Raw genomic sequence first — 16852 nt, forward strand, 5'->3', positions numbered from 1 at the left:
TCCTGACATTTTTCCATACTCCCCTTGTCCCATTATTTTTATTTATTTTCAGTGTTTGGGTTTTATTTGAGTCCTGATTCATATCTAAAATGGAAACTCATTAGACCATTAGGGAAATTTTCACACTGACTAGATTTCAGAAATTTCAGAAATTGTTGCTTTGTAGATGTGATAGCAGTTTGTGGTTTTGTTTTCCTGACTTCATATCTTTATTTTTTATTTTATATTTTCTGGTATTGTTTTTAATCATTCAGTGTTGAAAATGGGCTCCATTGGTTTGACCATCAGAACATACCAGCTTGTATCCAGCTTTAATGTGTGTAAATGTGCACATTTGTGCGTTTGTGGTGCTGATGACTAAGTGGAACTTGGGTTTTTGTTACATATCTATTGAGGTCATGATATATTCTCGTGATGAGATGTTATTTTATGCTTTTTAGAAAAACTGTAAGGCGCTTATATTTAAAGATTAAGTAAATCTAAATGTCTATAATTTTTTAGAGCTAAAGAAAGAAGATATTTATGCAGTGGAGATAGTCGGGGGTGCAACACGAATCCCTGCAGTTAAAGAGAAGATCAGCAAATTTTTTGGTAAAGAACTTAGTACAACACTAAATGCTGATGAGGCTGTCACTCGGGGCTGTGCGTTGCAGGTGAGTTTCTTTTCTTTAACAGAATTGTCATTGGTGGTCATTGTAATGGGACAGCAACAGTTTTAGTTACCAGATAATGGCATGTTACCTCAGGAAGTCTGAGGATTTAGAATTTTAAAGTTCTGTTATAAAATAAGTATCAGATGGTATTCATAAATGAATTGTACTCTGTAGCATGTAATGAGATGAGTTCAGTTATTGAGATAAAGGCAAGCCTGAAATACTATTTAAATTTTTCATATTTCCTTATATTTACAAAGTGGTGCTGTGCATCAAATAAAAGTTGGAGTTAATGGGAAAATGATAAGGAATAACTGGAACACATAGGTAATTTGACAAATGATAGTTTGTAAAACTGCTCAGGCATCATTGATTCTTAATGTAAATATTTAAGAGTTACTGATAATGGTCTTTTAAACTCATATGACTTGTTCATGTCTATATTTGTCAAATGAAATTTTAAAAATTACTATTTCAGTGTGCAATCTTATCACCTGCTTTCAAAGTCAGAGAATTTTCTATCACGGATGTAGTACCATATCCAATATCTCTGAGATGGAATTCTCCAGCTGAAGAAGGGTCAAGGTAATAGTAATATCAGTTTGGGAGTGGGGGAGGGGCTGGCACACTGGGTGGCACTCAGGTTCAGTCCTGGGTTTCATTCCTGGGGTTGCTTTAGGGATCTGGTCCCTGGGCTTCCCCATGAGCAAAACATAGGCTCCAACCCTTTTGGCTATCCCTCAGGTCTGGTGTCAGTCTTTTTTTTTTTTTAAATGTAGGGGTACTGCTATTTATTCAGCCACTGATTGGGCTGATTGAATTGTGAATGAATTCCACCTTTTTTTTTTCATTTTTTTTTATAAGCTATCAGTGACGTATTCAATATGCCAAAACACAGTAACAAGTCTCAAAATGGAGATGTTACTGGGCCTGCTCGAGCAAATCAATGAACAGTGGGAGGACAGTGTATGTGTGTGTTTGTGTGTGTGTGTGTGTGTGTGTGTGAGAGAGAGAGAGAGAGAGAGAGACTTATGACTATTGAATCACCACCATGAGAGCAGTTACAAAGCTTTCAGGTTTAAGTCTTGGTCATACAATGAAACACCTCAGGTTTAAGTCTTGGTCATACAATGAAACACCCGTGCCTTCAGTGCCCATTCTCCATCACCAAAAAATCCCCCCAGTATATAATTAAAAGAAAAAAAGTATACCCCCATCCCACACTCTCCCCCTACCTGTGGGGCAGATGATTTCCACATTACTCTATGTTTATTACATTCAATATTTTGACACCAGACCCACCGTTATTATTTGGGATTTTACCCCAATAATCAGATCTGCCAAAAAGGCAACAGTGGACAGTTTTTGTTTTCTATTGCTGGTTATAAACAACATACGATGTTGCGTAGCTGCAGTAGTGGCCGCGCGATTTTGAAATTACAAAATTTTAACAATTAAATCTGGAGAGATTTCTGCCAAAATCTGCTGGGTTCTGAGATTTGTTCCTGAGTCTCTGGGATCGTAGCTTGATGATCAGGAGCCAGATAGGCCGCTTGTGGGCAGCGACTCGGGGTCTCATTGGGGCAGGGAGGAAAGGACCGGCTCTACCCCCATACCATGAAGCCTTGCGTGGCTCGTCACTGAGGGCCCAAACCTCACTGTCCAAAGGCCTCTGAAGGATGGTGGCCACCAAGCCGGCAAGGGAGAGCAGGCGGAGGAATAGCATCCTTTCTCTTCTGGGGTGGCTCGGTGACAGTAACCTACTGCAGGGTCTGGACCCATTTTTGCCAAAAGCCGCTGGATTTCGAGATTTGTTTCCGAGTCTTTGGGATTATGGCCATTAAGCAGCTTGATCAGGAGCCAGAGACGCCGTTCGTAGGCGGCAACTTGGGGTCTCATTGTGGCAGGGAGGAAAGGACCAGCTCCACCCCCATCCCGTGAGGCCCTGCATGTCTCGTCATTGTGGGCCCAAACCTGATTGTCCAGTGGCCGCTGGAGGATGGTGGCCACTGGGCCGCCAGAGGGAACAGGGCAGGGCACGAAACCTATTCCCACCTGGGTGGCCCGGCGCTGGTAACCTACTACAGGGACCGGACGCATTTCTGCCAAAAGCCATTGGATTCCGAGATTTGTTGAGTCTTTGGGATCATGGCCATTAAGTGGCTTGATCAGGAGCCAGAGAGACCGTTCATGGGCAGCGACTCGGGGTCTCATTGTGGCAGGGAGGAAAGAGCCGGCTCCACTCCCATCCCGTGAGGCCCTGCGTGTCTCGTCACTGCGGGCTCAAACCTGACTGACCAGTTGCCTCTGGAGGATGGTGGCCACTGAGCCGCCAAGGGGGAACGGGGAGAGACAACACCCTTTCCCCCCTGGGGTGGTCTGGCACTGGTAACCCATTACGGGAAGCAGACGCATTTCTGCCAAAAGCCGTTGGGTTTTGAGATTTGTTTGTGAGTCTCTAGGATCATGGCCGTTAAGCAGTTTGATCAGGAACCAGAGAGGCCTTGCCTCCAATTATATAGCTGAGCCAGAGGTGGTTTGTGAGTGTGTCTCCCACATACCTAACTTTTGGCCATTTACCTTCTTGGTAAACTGCCCCAAGTTTTTGGGGTCTGGCCAAAGGCACAGCAGCAATTTTGGGGTATCTGGAAGTCTGAGATGCCATCAGGCTGCTGATGCACTCACCTCACACGTATAGATTGACCTGCTAGTGGCACCATAGCTCCATGGTGTCAATCATTTTTATGCTAAGTAAAATATTTGCCCTCCATTTACACTTAAAAGTCGAATACTGTTAACAGTTCATGAATAGTGATCAGCCTGTAATCTTGTTACGGTTCATAAAGCAGGGATTGCTTATTTTAATCCATGGAATGAATTTGTATCCTGAGTTTCTACTTAATTCTACTGAAATAGCTGGTGTTTTGTATGTTCTGATAGAAATATGTTGATTTTTAAATCTTCCAGTAAGCTATCTTGAAACTTGTAAAATCTGGAAATATTGCCAGTTGAGAAGAGTAACTAGAGCTGTGCTAAAATTATAAACTTAATACGTGTGTAAGAGATTGACTATCTTAAATCTGTTTTTTCTCTTTTTCTTCTATTCAGTGACTGTGAAGTGTTTCCAAAAAATCATCCGACTCCTTTCTCTAAAGTACTTACATTTTATAGAAAGGAGCCTTTCACTCTTGAGGCCTATTATAGTTCTCCCCAGGATTTGCCCTATCCAGATCCTGCTATAGGTAAGTTGGTAATGAATCAAAATCTGCATACCTGAGAGAACTAGTAGCAGAGTAGCTAGTATCCTGAAATTATACTTTGGATCACAAAAATACTTCTTGGTTCAAAACCAGCCAGTTGGCCATTATGTAATTGCATCTCCTGTTGTGTGTGTAGCATTTCTTAGCCAGTGTACTTTGTGAATAATGTGCTAGGTTTAGATTCTACAGGAAATTAAATGCAACTCTGACTTCAGTGTACTTCTGAGATGTCCAGCATGTATAAGGTAGAGTTATGTTGACTAGAATATTCTTAGCCTCTAAGAAACTCAGTTCTGGAACAAATGATAGTTGAGTGAGCAATTATAATTCCAGACCTACAATACATGGGTAAAATGGAAAATACACTGAGTGGTACTTAGAAGCTGCTGAAAGTTAATAAAGATAATTCATATTTTGCAGAAGTTTTTACAGATTCAAAACCTTAAGTAAATATAGTAACTGAATTTAGACAAGGCTATTTCTTGATAATTGTAGAAACAGGGTGGAATGATCATTTCATTTTTTTTCTTTACTCTCCGTAGGTTAGTGTGTGACAGATTAGTTTTAGAGATTTGGGAGAGGCATATGCGTATTGGACTTAGAGGGTGAGATGTTGGGATGAGGTTGACTGAAAAGAGAAAGGAGCTGTCTGGTTTTGTAAGATTCTAAAAGTAGCTTCTCAGAGTGTCCTGTTACTTGACCCACCTCTGAGTGTGGGTGAATGGGGCAGTATGGGCATACATTCATAATTGAATTCGCCCTCTCAGGTTGTCTGTTCTCTCTGTGTCTCATGTATCCCTAGCTCAGTTTTCAGTTCAGAAAGTCACTCCTCAATCTGATGGCTCCAGTTCAAAAGTGAAAGTCAAGGTTCGGGTCAATGTCCATGGCATTTTCAGTGTGTCCAGCGCATCCCTGGTGGAAGTGCACAAGTTTGAGGAAAATGAGGAACCTATGGAAACAGATCAGAATGCAAAGGAGGAAGAGGTAATCTGGACATTCAGTACCATTTTACACCAATCAGTGATGGCTCAGAGGTGTTCTTTTTTTCTGGAAATTGTAGCAAATAGATTGGCTGACAAGGGCAAAATGATGTGTTGGAATGGCCAAGAGTGGGTTTGTGTGTGTCCACTTCATAGACCCACCAGGTTTCTCTAATGTGCTTTTGGCATTGAAATCACTGTCTGCAGGTACTCTACAAGCTTCTTCCTTCTTTATTCTTATTGCCAGGCTTTGTTCTTTTAACAGAATTCTCAAGTGTTTACCTCTCCAGGAGCACGCAGTGGCTTTGCTTTTGAGGATGAAAGTCTGATTTTAAAAGTGCTTGAAAATGTTAAGAGTTGAGAGAGATGTACTTATGAGGAAGCTTGGAGAAACTCAACAGCTCTCTTCGGATTCTGTTGTGTTGAATATTGGCACACTGTGTGCTATACTTGATGGTCTCTAAAGCAGTCCTGTGGCCGTTCTTGTTGGTATGAAGGTAGGGCAGGGCAAGTGTCCTCTCCACTGTGCAGATGCATTAACTGAAATCCACAGATGGAATTTGGCTGTAGGTCTTCCTATTGCTGGTAATCAAATTTTTATGCCATTTCACTGTGCCATTAGGTTGCTTAGTCTTTGCTAGTATTTCCAAGTTTCAGGTTTTGATGTGACCTCTTTTTCAGAAGATGCAAGTGGACCAGGAGGAATCACATGTTGAAGAGCAGCAGCAGCAGACACCTGCAGACAGTAAGGTGGAAGCAGAAGAAATGGAGGTATATTTGTGTTTCACAGAATGACATTCCAGCTTTCACATACATAGGTGTTTTTTTTTTTCTGCTTTTTTTGGGTCATACGCGGCGTTGCTTAGGGGTTACTCCTGGCTTTGCACTCAGGAAGTACTCCTGGTGGTGCTCTGGGGACCAGATGGGACACTGGGAATTGAACCCGGGTCGGCCGTGTGCAAGGCAAATGCCCTACCCGTTGTACTATTGATCCAGCCCCCACATACATAGTTTTGAGGGAGACGGTTAATTGTATCTTGGAATGTAGTTACTAAGAATTCATTTATTTGAATGTTTTTTTGGGGGGGGGCGTCACACACGCATACACACACACACACACACACACACACACACACACACCCCTGGTGGTGCTCAGTACTACTCCTGGCCCTGCACCCAGGGATGACTCCTGGTGAGCTTAGGGTTTATGGAATGCTGGGGATTGAACCCAGATTAGTCATGTTCAGGCAAGAGTCTTATCCACTGTACTTATCTGGCCCTGAGCAATTCATTGTTTTTGTTTTGTTTTGGGGCCACATCTGGCAATGTTCATACCTTATTCCTGGCTCTGTGCTCAAGAATTTCTGCTGGTGATTCTCATGGGACCATATGGGATGCCTGGGATTGAACCTGGGTCAGCAGTGTGTAAGGCAATGCCCTGTTTGCTGTACTGTCACACCACCCCCATTGTTTTAAAAATAAAAACTGGGGATTTCTTTTTATTTTTTCCTTCTTTTTGGGTCACACCCAGTGATGCATCAGGGTTCCTCCTCGCTCTGCACTCAGGAATTGCTCCTGGTGGTGCTCAGGGGACCATATGGGATGCTGAGAATCGAACCTGGGTTGTCTGAGTGCAAAGCCAATGTCCTACCACTGTGCTATTACTCCAGACTCAAACTGGGGATTTCTTGAAAATAATTTTACTATTACTATTTTTGTTTAGGGCTACATTCAGTAGTGCTCAGGGGCACTTTGCTGGGTGGGAGGGGAGGAGGACCACTGTGCAGTGCCTGGGTTAGAACCTGGACATGGCAAGCAAAGCATGTGCTTCTAGAAGCGCCTCGCTTTCTCTGGCCCTATTACTGTTTGATTCCCCTTCCTTCCTTCCTTCATTGTTGATACTGCCCCTATCAATGGGGGTTGCACATACATATTCCTGATAGTGTTGCTTTCACACCTTACTTTTTTGTGATATTCACTGGGTGTTACACTCCTTTTGTTATGCTTAACACACATTTCTCAGAAATGGCTTGCAGCACCGCTTGGGTCCTGTGGTATGGAGTATTACTTGGGCCTTGCTAAACTTGATGGGACTCATGAGACCTTGTGGTGCTGGAGATCAGGCCCAGGTTGAAGCATTTTATGCCCCCACTATTTTCTCCTGCTTACTCTGTGGTGCCGTTTCCAGAGCTTGTTTTTCCCATTCCTTTGTTGCAGTGACCAGCGGTCACATACACTGGGTTGGGTTGCTTGCGTATTTGGTTGTGGTGCCAGTTAGGGGTCACACTCCTTTGCCTTCGGCTGTGGCACTTGTATATCTATGTGGTGCACTCTGGTGCCTGCAGACTTTTTATTTTTAAATCTTACTGCTATTTTCGCTGTACCTGGTGGTGCTCAGGGCTTGTTCCTGGCTCTGCAATCAGGGGTCACTTCTGACCTTGCTTCGGGAGACCATATGGAGTGCTAGGGATTGAACGCAGGTTGGTTTTGTGCAAGGCAAATGCCCTGTCTGTACCATCACTCTGCCCCCCTCATTTATATCTTTAACTTTTTTTTATATTCTCAGTTATTTAGATCATCAATACTAAAGGAAAAGCCTTCTGAAAGGGGCCCTGTTTTGAAGTCTAAGCCTTTGTATATTCTTTTTCCTCTAATTTTCTCTGTTATCTTAGACTTCTCAAGTTGGATCAAAAGACAAAAAGACGGACCAACCTCCTCAAGCCAAGAAGGCAAAAGTGAAGACCAGTACTGTGGACCTACCAATTGAGAATCAGCTTTTATGGCAAATCGATCGAGAGATGCTAAACTTATACATTGAAAATGAGGTGGTTATTTTAAGTCTTTTAGAATATTAAGTAAAAAATTAATGTGGCTAAAGGGTTCAGTGATCATGCATTTTTGGTGGTTTGGAGTTGGAGAAATAATATAGGTTTTCGGTTACTATACAGACAAGTAGATGTCATGCATTGTCAAAATTCCTTCTGATGATATGTTACATGTGGCTGTTAAAAGTTTCTCTGATAGTTCTTAGGGGTGGGTATTAGTGGTGATGGGGCACGTTATTTATCTTTTTTAATTTTTTTATTAGATTATTTTATGGTTGAGGTGGTAGTTTATAGGAATTGGTAGGAGAATGGTGAAATAGCAGCCTTAATAGCAGGGCTCTTTACTTTTTTTTTTAAAAAAAAATATACACTGCCACTGTCACTGTCCTCCCGTTGTTCATCGATTTGCTCGAGCAGGCCCAGTAACGTTGTGAGACTCGTTACTGTGTTTGGCATATCAAATCATCACGGGTAGCTTGCCAGGCTTTGCCGTGCGGGCGAGATACTCTCGGTAGTTTGCCGGGCTCTCCGAGAGGGGTGGAGGAATCGAATTCGGGTCGGCCATGTTGGCTGCGTGTAAGGCAAATGCTCTACCCACTGTACTATTGCTCCAGCCCATTTGTACACATTGAACATAATTCTAGTTTACATGTAGCTCTTTTTTTTTTTTAAATTTTGGGTTATACTCCTGGCTCTGCACTCAGGAAATGCTCATGGTGGTGCTTGGTTGACCCGTTGACCATATGGGATGCCTTAGATTGAACCCAGACTGGCCTTGTGCAAGGCAAATGCCCTATCTGCTGTACTATTGCTCTAGACCAATATGTAGAGTAAGGCAAGATTTGGGGCAAACTTGAATTGTGAGATTTCCTATATCTTTATTGTATCTTAAATAATTTTGTTTTACAAAATGTTTATCCTATATGAGTAAATTATATTTCACTTGGTCTTCCAAAGGAATTATTATAGTATAGCATGCTAACTTGTGACATTGAGCTAATAATTTTTAAATCTTTTCCTTTTGTGTTTTCTACATCTTGTTATTTTGCTCTGTTTTTCTAAGTGTATCCCTACAGAACTTACTTGATTTTCATGATTTATTGAGGAATAATGCTCCCATCTTCCTTTTTTTGAAGATATTACCAGTGTTGTTCTAATATCTAACCAAAGTACACTTTATATTATTTTCAGGGTAAGATGATTATGCAGGATAAACTGGAGAAGGAGAGGAATGATGCTAAGAATGCAGTAGAAGAATATGTCTATGAAATGAGAGATAAGCTTAGTGGTGAATATGAGAAGTTTGTGAATGAAGATGTAAGTATGTGCCACATTATTTGTTATCAAGAAGTATCCTAAGATGTGTTAGAGGGTCTGGAGCAATTGCATAATGGGCTGGGCGTTTGCCCTGCATGTGGCCAACCTGGTTCAATTCCCAGCATCCCAGGAGTCATTCCTGAGTGCAGAGCCAGCAGTAACTCCTAAGCATCTCGAGGTGTAACCCAAAAGCAAAAAAAAAAAACAAACCAGATGTGTTAGTAGTTTGCATATAGGTGTATATTGAGATGTGAGATGGTTAGAAGTGTAGTTTTGGGGCTGGAGAAATAGCACAGCGGGTAGGGCGTTTGCCTTGCATGCGGCTGACCCGGGTTCAGTTCCCAGTGTCCCATGTGATCCCCTGAGTACTGCCAAGAGTGACTTCTGAGTGCAGAGCCAGGAGTAACCCCTGTGCATCGCCAGGTGTGACCCAAAAAGCAAAAAAAAAAAAAAAAGCGTAGGGTTTTTCTTGGGGGGAATCTCATGGGACAACTATATTTTACAAAGCACATTTTTCAAAACCCTTATTTATGTAGTAATTTCCTTTATGTAAATATGCAGTAAATTTCTTCAGAGACTATTTCCCTACCCCCATTCTTTGTGGATTTTTTTTTTTTTTATATATCACACTTGGCAGTGCTCAGGGATCACTTCTGGCTCAGTGGTGTCAGGGATTGAACCTGGGTCTGTTACATGCAAGGCAAATGCCCTACCCACTGTATCTTCCCCCACCCATGGTGCTTACAGGCCTGGGGTCCAGTCCCATGTGGGCCAGCAGTTGCATGCTAGGAAGGGGTCTTTTTTGGGTCCTAGTGCCAGGGACCATCAGGATCATGCTGGCAGTGCTTGAGGTCTACAGGGCCAGACCTGGTGATGCTCAGGGACCTCAGAATTATGAGGCCCAGGGGGCCACGTATTGCCAGGGATTACATCAGGATTATCCTTGTATCCTTGTATGTACCCCAACCCTTGTGCTCTTCACCCCAGCCATATTTGTTGCTTTTTTTCCCCCAAATTTATTTTTTAAGGCCACATCTGGTGGTATGCGGGGCTTATTTTCCTTTTTGCACTTAGGGATCATTCTTGGTGGGACTTGAGGGATTATAGGGAATGGCAGGGATCGAACCCTGATTGGCTCTTGCAAGGCAAGTACCCTCTGTACTATCAGCCCCACTCCACTAATTTTTTTTTTTACGTTGTTCATGATTGAGTTTCAATTGTACATTGTTTCAACACCCATCCCTTCACCAGACCTTTCTCTAATTTTTAAAAGTAGTTTTTAATTAAGTTTCCAAAGAGTCTTCTGGTAGCACTATAGCACTGCCCTCCCGTTGTTCATGGATTTGCTCGAGCGGGCACCAGTAACGTCTTCAATTGTGAGACTTATTACTGTTTTCATTACTGTTTTCAGCATATTGAATATACCACGGGGAGCTTGCCAGGCTCTGCCGTTCGTGTGGGTTACTCGGTAGCTTGCCGGGCTCTCCAAGAGGGATGGAGGAATTGAACCCGGTCAGCCGTGTGCATGGCAAATGCCCTACCCCCTGTGCTATCAGTCCAGCCCCTCTCTTCTGGTAGAGGGAATAAGTACTAAAACACCTGTGGCTATCTATCAGTATTTGCTGATCTTGTTTTCTCTCGCCCTCATTTCTACCACTGAGCTGCATCCTCAGCCCTCCCTTACTTTTTACTGAACTGATTCAATATTTTATTCATCTTTAGGATCGTAACAGTTTTACCTTGAAACTCGAGGACACTGAGAATTGGTTGTATGAGGATGGAGAAGACCAACCGAAGCAAGTTTATGTTGATAAATTGGCTGAATTAAAAGTAAGTGACTCTTGGGCCAGAGTGATAGTACAGCGGGTAAGGCACTTGTATGCAGTTGACTTGTGTTTGATCCCCAGCATCTCATACAGTACCCTTAAGTTTCATCAGGAGTGATCTCTGAGCACAGCTGAGTGTGGCTCAAAATCAAAGTGTCCTTAGCCCCATTACAAAGGAAAAATCTCTCAAAATTAGTAAGGGTTTGTAAGTGATACAATGAAGGTAGATTGAAAGTGATTGAACAGCTGTCATCTTAATCATTTAGGTTCGTAATCTTTTTGAAAACTTATACTTAAAGTATTTCACTGAATTGGAGATTGAATACTTCAGCAGTGGCAGGATAGAAAAATAGTAAGATTTTCCCGTTTCAATGCACCTGCAGTGTTCGGGGCCAGGTTGTGTTTAGAACTTTGATTCTCAGTAAAGCACCTGGTTTTTGTTATTAAGGAATCTCATTAAATCTTAGGAATAAAGAGTTCAAAGAGGTATCTAAAGTGGAGACTCTTTGCTTGGAAAGATGCAAGCAGTTCCTCTTTCAGTTTGTTTCTTGCTACATGGGGCTATTGTGATTACCCTCTGGGTTTCCTCAAGGACAAGTACCTGCACTCGTCATTCTGACAAGAAGAGCAAGCCTTCCATTGAGATTCTTACCGCTGATTTTTTGTCTGATTGTACTTTTCATTATAAGAATTGTCAGTTGTGAAAACAGAATGATGGACTTAACTGTTGTCAATTTACAACTAGTAATTTTGTCTTCTAATCACAGTTACTTGGAAGCATTATGCTTTGTCTATATCAAGGGAGGGTTTGAGCCACACTTGGTGGTGTAGGAAATGTTGGCTCTGTTCAGGAATCCCAGTGGTGCTGAGGGGACAGCTGTGTGGTAGTGAAGATTCAGCTTGGGCCTTCTGCATGCAAAGCATGTGTTCATCCTTTTGAGTCATTTTTTTCACAGAACATCCTTCAGCTATTTATGATTTTAAAACATTCCAGTGTATATTTAAAAGAAAGTGTAACCTTAAATTGTACCATTATACTTAAAAGTTTAATTATATATACCAGTTTTTAAGTTCCAATTATTACATAAATGTTCTTCATCTTTAGCATTATATATTGTTATTTGGAGATCAATTTGTGGTTGTCTTCCATTGTACTTTGAAAATGAGGGCTCAAGTAACAAGTGGTGCCACATGAAAATTCTGTTTTCATTTTTTAATGGTGGGGGGAAATAACTGGTTAGTGCATTATACTTAATAATTAGTCTCATTTTAATAATAGATACAAAACTTCTTAATCTGATAGAGTTTTAGTTGTCTTAGTAGTAATTTGCTTCTCTTCTTCGTTTTAGAATCTAGGGCAGCCAATTAAGATACGATTCCAGGAGTCTGAAGAAAGACCAAAATTATTTGAAGAACTAGGGAAACAAATTCAGCAGTATATGAAAATAATCAGCTCTTTCAAAAACAAGGTAATTTTCCTTCCTTCCTTCCTTCCTTCCTTCCTTCCTTCCTTCCTTCCTTCCTCCCTCCCTCCCTCCCTCCCTCCCTCCCTCCCTCCCTCGGTGTCAGGAGAGGGCAGTGCTTTGTAGTCCCCGGGCCACACTGGCTCTGTGCTCAAGGGTCACCTGGAGGCACTTGGGGAACTGGATGCAGTTTCAGGATTGGATTCAGTGTGGCCTGATGACGCTTGGCATGGCTTGTTGGTCCGTATGTAGTACAGAGCACTGCACCTGTGTGGGCCACATGCAAGGCAAGGCAAGGACCTACCTGCTAGACTGTCTTTCTGGCCATTTCAGTGTTGTAAGAGTATTATTTGGAGGGGGCATGCCAGGAGTTTGGGCAGAGTGCACCACCATACTTATCCAAGGTGGAGTTGCCTGTTGTGGGCTTGGCTCCCACAGACCACATTGGGGCTCCTCAGCTGCAGAGGCTCAGGCTCTCTTCTCTGGTATCTGAGTGGCCTCAGGCAGGATTCTGTGCAGCATGCAATTTCCCCGACTGATCACTGGGGAATGCAGCAGTTTCCCTCTTGGGCATTCTTGGCCCTGACCATCTCCTGAATGAAGTCTTTGTCAGGTTTTGAGACTGTTGTTAGTGCTGGTTCTTGAATTTCTTTCTTAGTGTTTTCTCAAGACATTTTTTTTTTTAGAGTTTTTTTTTTTTTTATTAGTGAAACACCATGAGGTACAGTTGTAGATTTACAATTTTTTGTGCTTGGGTTTCGATTATACAATGATCAGATGCCCATCCCTCCACTAGTGCCCATTTTCCACCACCATGGATAATATCCCCCCACCCCCATCCCCCCATCCCCCCTCAAAACATTTTTTTAAGAAACTTTTTTTTCCCCAGGAATCTTAAATAAGTGACTTGGATACATTAGATTATGAAGATCTGTGCTTCATATTTTGAAAGAGTGTCACTTTCTGGGCTGAAATGATAGTACATAGTGGGAGGGCGTTTAGCCAACCTGGGTCCCATCCCCAGAACCCCATCTGGTCCTCCGAGTTCTGTCAGGAGTCATCCCTTGAGCGCAGAGGCAGAAGTAGGCCCGAGCACACAACTAGCTGGATGGGGTCCAAAATTTTTAAAGAGAAACAGTATCACTTTTTGGGGGTAGGCGAAGAACTAAATAACTGAACTTAAAGAGCATTATCATTTTACATGTTTCTGGTTGCAGGAGGACCAGTATGAGCATTTGGATGCAGCTGACATGGTGAAGGTTGAGAAAAGCACAAATGAGGCCATGGAGTGGATGAATAACAAGCTCAATCTGCAGAACAAGCAGAGTCTGACCATGGATCCAGTTGTCAGGGCAAAAGATATTGAAGCCAAAATTAAGGTAATAGATGGATTTTCATAGAAGATTTACTTTTTCTTGCCACTCTTTTTAAAAGTACCATTATTAGTAGTAGTAATGCTAACGTTATCTTGGGTGGGGGGGTATAACTTGAACCTAGGTTCATGTGAAGCTTGTGCATTTTGGGGCAGTGGTACATACACATCCGGCAGTGCTCTGTTTACTCCTGGTTCTGCATCATCTCTCTTGTTACTCTGACTATGTGGTGCTGGGGATTGGCTGCACGCAGAGGCAAACTTGCTGTGCTATCGCGCCAGCTCCCAATGAAACCTGTGCTTTGCCACTTAATTCCATGCCAGAGCCACTCTGGGTAGTCCTTAAAGTGGCATTTAGGAGGAAGTTATTTATATTTGGGTCTTTGGCCATACCTGGCAGTGCTCAGGAGCTGCTCCCAGTTCAGTGCTCAAAGGTTACTCCTGGTGGTACTGGGGACCCTGTGGAGATCCTGGAACCTCGGTCTCCTGCATACAAAATTTTGGTCCAGCCTTCCCACCATCTCTCCAGGCCTGCAAATTTCATGATTGCCTCTTAGCTTCTGATTTGGGGATTGGTGGGAGGGGTCAGGCTTACTTGGATTTTGCACTTGATATGAAAATCGTTAATTTATAAGAAATCACATCTCTTAATTCCTACCTTCTTAGGAGCTGACGAGTTTCTGTGGCCCCATAGTTTCAAAGCCTAAGCCCAAAGTGGAACCTCCAAAAGAGGAGCAAAAAAATGCAGAGCAGAATGGACCAGTTGACGGACAAGGGGACAACCCAGGCACCAAAGCTGCGGAGCAAGGCGCAGACACTGCTGTGCCTTCGGATTCAGAGAAGAAGCTTCCCGAGATGGACATTGATTGATTCCAACAATTGTTTATATTAAAACAGACTATTATAAAGCTTTAAGTTGTCAACTTTGTTCTAAATATCAACTAGAGCAATCAAAATACTGGAGATTTCTTAGTCAGTTTCTAGGGGACTTTCGGGGAGGGGGATATAGGTAATGTATGGAGCATTTGACTTCTAAATAGTTAGATACAGAAATTTAAGTGCATTGTATCTTTTTCATAATGGTACTATTTAGAAGCTCAGTTAGTCTTACTGAACTTATGCTTCACTCCTTTTATGTTTAATCATGCTTCTACAAAATAAGTTTGTTCTGGAAAGTTGAGCTATAGCAATGGTTATAACTAGCTATCAAACAGGCTTTTCATTCTGATACAGTGGCAGGAGCTCTCATTGTGCTCAAAAATCGATTGTGGATATTGCTGAGCAGGCTCGCCCCTCTCGCTGAGGGCTGGAGCATGACCTGGTGTGGACTCCTGGAGCAGAACAAGGAAATGCTCTGCATTTTTTCGCCTTTCACTCCCCCGACCCCGACTCTCCCTCTTTGCCCAGTGAAGGGGCCCCATTTCGGATGCCATATGCTGCTGTGGGGAAGCTTGACCTGGAGCAGGCTGTTGATTGAGGACTTTAGACCCGAGGCTCTTCCTGGGAAAAGTGTGTTGCTGAAATACCTTCACGAACACCCCAAGAACTAAAGTCTGATTAATTTTCTCTTTGGAAAGTTAGAAATGGGTAGATGTATTGTCAGATGTAGAACTGGTAAATTTAACAGAAGATTCCTGTTAATTATGGTGTAAAGATTTGTATTCTGGCCTGCTTCTCAGGTGAAAGATGTTCTGTGTAAATCTGAGGTACAGCTTAAAGTGCTAGGACAAGAGTTCTTTGCTGACTCAGTCACTGTCATCATGTGTTAAGTGTTAATCTGTCATGAATCTGCCAATTTGTATTTTCAACAGCTGACAGATGATATTCAAGACTTAACATACATTGGATTTTCTGGACGAACCTGACTTAGTGTTAACGAGTGTGGTGCAGGACGCGAGCACACCTCACTCTTCCCATGCGCCCGAAGTCAGGAGCGCCAAAGCATTTCCTAGGATGGTTATTTGAGGCAGTATTCAAAGAAATGAGGCATTTTGGGAAATCTAAAGGAAGCCTATATTAGAAGCCAGAGCTGGTACCTGCCTTAGAAACTGTTCATCTTTGTTGGTTATATTCTCTGGATCCTTGTAATAATTGTTATTCTGTATAACAGAGTGCCCCTCTGTTCACTTTGGCCTATGTTGTTAGAAATAAGATTATACCTTGCATATTTAGAATAAGTTTCTGTCCATCTTTGCACTGAAATATTAGCGTGTACATGCTCTGGAGTGCTATGAACATTGCTTAGAGAGAAGGAAGACGGAATTATATTTATGTTGGTGTGTAAGCATGCATGGAAGCCCGTGGCACCAGGACTTGGCCTTGTTCTCAGAGCATCCTCTATCCATCCTCTACCTGTCATGCTTCAAGAGTTCCACCTGACCTGCTGGGAGGTCAGGAGCGATTTGGGAGTGCTGGCTTTAGGGTTAAGCCAATTCTTATGCAACTGACTCAGTCCTTAATGGCCATTTCTTCTTAAGAAAATTATTGTGTGTGTGTGTTGGGGGAGGGTGTGGGTGTCGGGATGGGGGGTGAATTTGAAGTTTCAAGTTGAAATTAGAAATTAGAGGATGCAGTCTGCTTGCTCTCAGTTTACTCAGGCTTTAAGACCAATTGGATTTCTGTGGAGGCTAGGCCAGAGAGTGCGCGACCAGTGGTGACTGTGCAGACAGCATTTATCCAGGTTGTGATACCCAAGTTGGTTTGTTAAAGCTCCAGGTCACATTCTTACACTAAGAAAAATTCAGTAAACCATGAGAAGTTTAGGAAAAATTAATAAAAGAAATCTGTCAAACTCAGTAATCGTTTTCGTAATTTTATAATGAAGATTGTGTGTGTGTGTTGTGTGTGTATGTGTGTGTGTGTTTCACAAAAATTTTATCCAGAGGCAAGAGCCCTTTTAAGCTAGCTATTGCTTGGATGCATTTGCACACATATTCTCGTGTGTGTTTGTATTTTAAAGTCTTTTCTGCAGAGGGAAGACTGCTTAGCTACATTTTGGGCATCAGTTTTTGTCAGCTCTCCAGTTTGAAGAACTGTCAAGGCAGCATGGATGCCAGAATGGGTCATGACCGCGTAAAAGCTGGTGGTGACAGGGTCAATGCCTGCCAGAACAGTGCGCTCCCCACAGGAAATGTTCGCAGGAGCACATGGATCCAT

At 42.6% G+C, this 16852-nt stretch overlaps 1 protein-coding gene across 2 annotated transcripts in view; it reads left to right on the forward strand.

Moving 5' to 3' along the window:
* Positions 1-16491, forward strand: part of HSPA4 (heat shock protein family A (Hsp70) member 4) — a 43798-nt gene extending 27307 nt beyond the window's left edge. The window contains exons 9-19 of one of the 2 annotated variants that reach the window (XM_056124310.1): positions 502-653; positions 1132-1238; positions 3762-3895; positions 4716-4897; positions 5575-5664; positions 7566-7718; positions 8910-9035; positions 10758-10865; positions 12211-12330; positions 13542-13703; positions 14363-16491. In XM_056124310.1, the coding sequence (XP_055980285.1) occupies positions 502-653; positions 1132-1238; positions 3762-3895; positions 4716-4897; positions 5575-5664; positions 7566-7718; positions 8910-9035; positions 10758-10865; positions 12211-12330; positions 13542-13703; positions 14363-14566 (1538 nt within the window). In that variant the 3' untranslated portion in view covers positions 14567-16491. The remainder of the gene's footprint in view (positions 1-501; positions 654-1131; positions 1239-3761; positions 3896-4715; positions 4898-5574; positions 5665-7565; positions 7719-8909; positions 9036-10757; positions 10866-12210; positions 12331-13541; positions 13704-14362) is intronic. The other variant, XM_056124308.1, reaches the window with a different exon arrangement.
* Positions 16492-16852: the final 361 nt, after the last annotated feature.

Source organism: Sorex fumeus, unplaced genomic scaffold, assembly GCF_029834395.1.
Source record: "Sorex fumeus unplaced genomic scaffold, SorFum_2.1 ptg000051l, whole genome shotgun sequence".
NCBI classification, from domain to species: Eukaryota; Metazoa; Chordata; class Mammalia; order Eulipotyphla; family Soricidae; genus Sorex; species Sorex fumeus.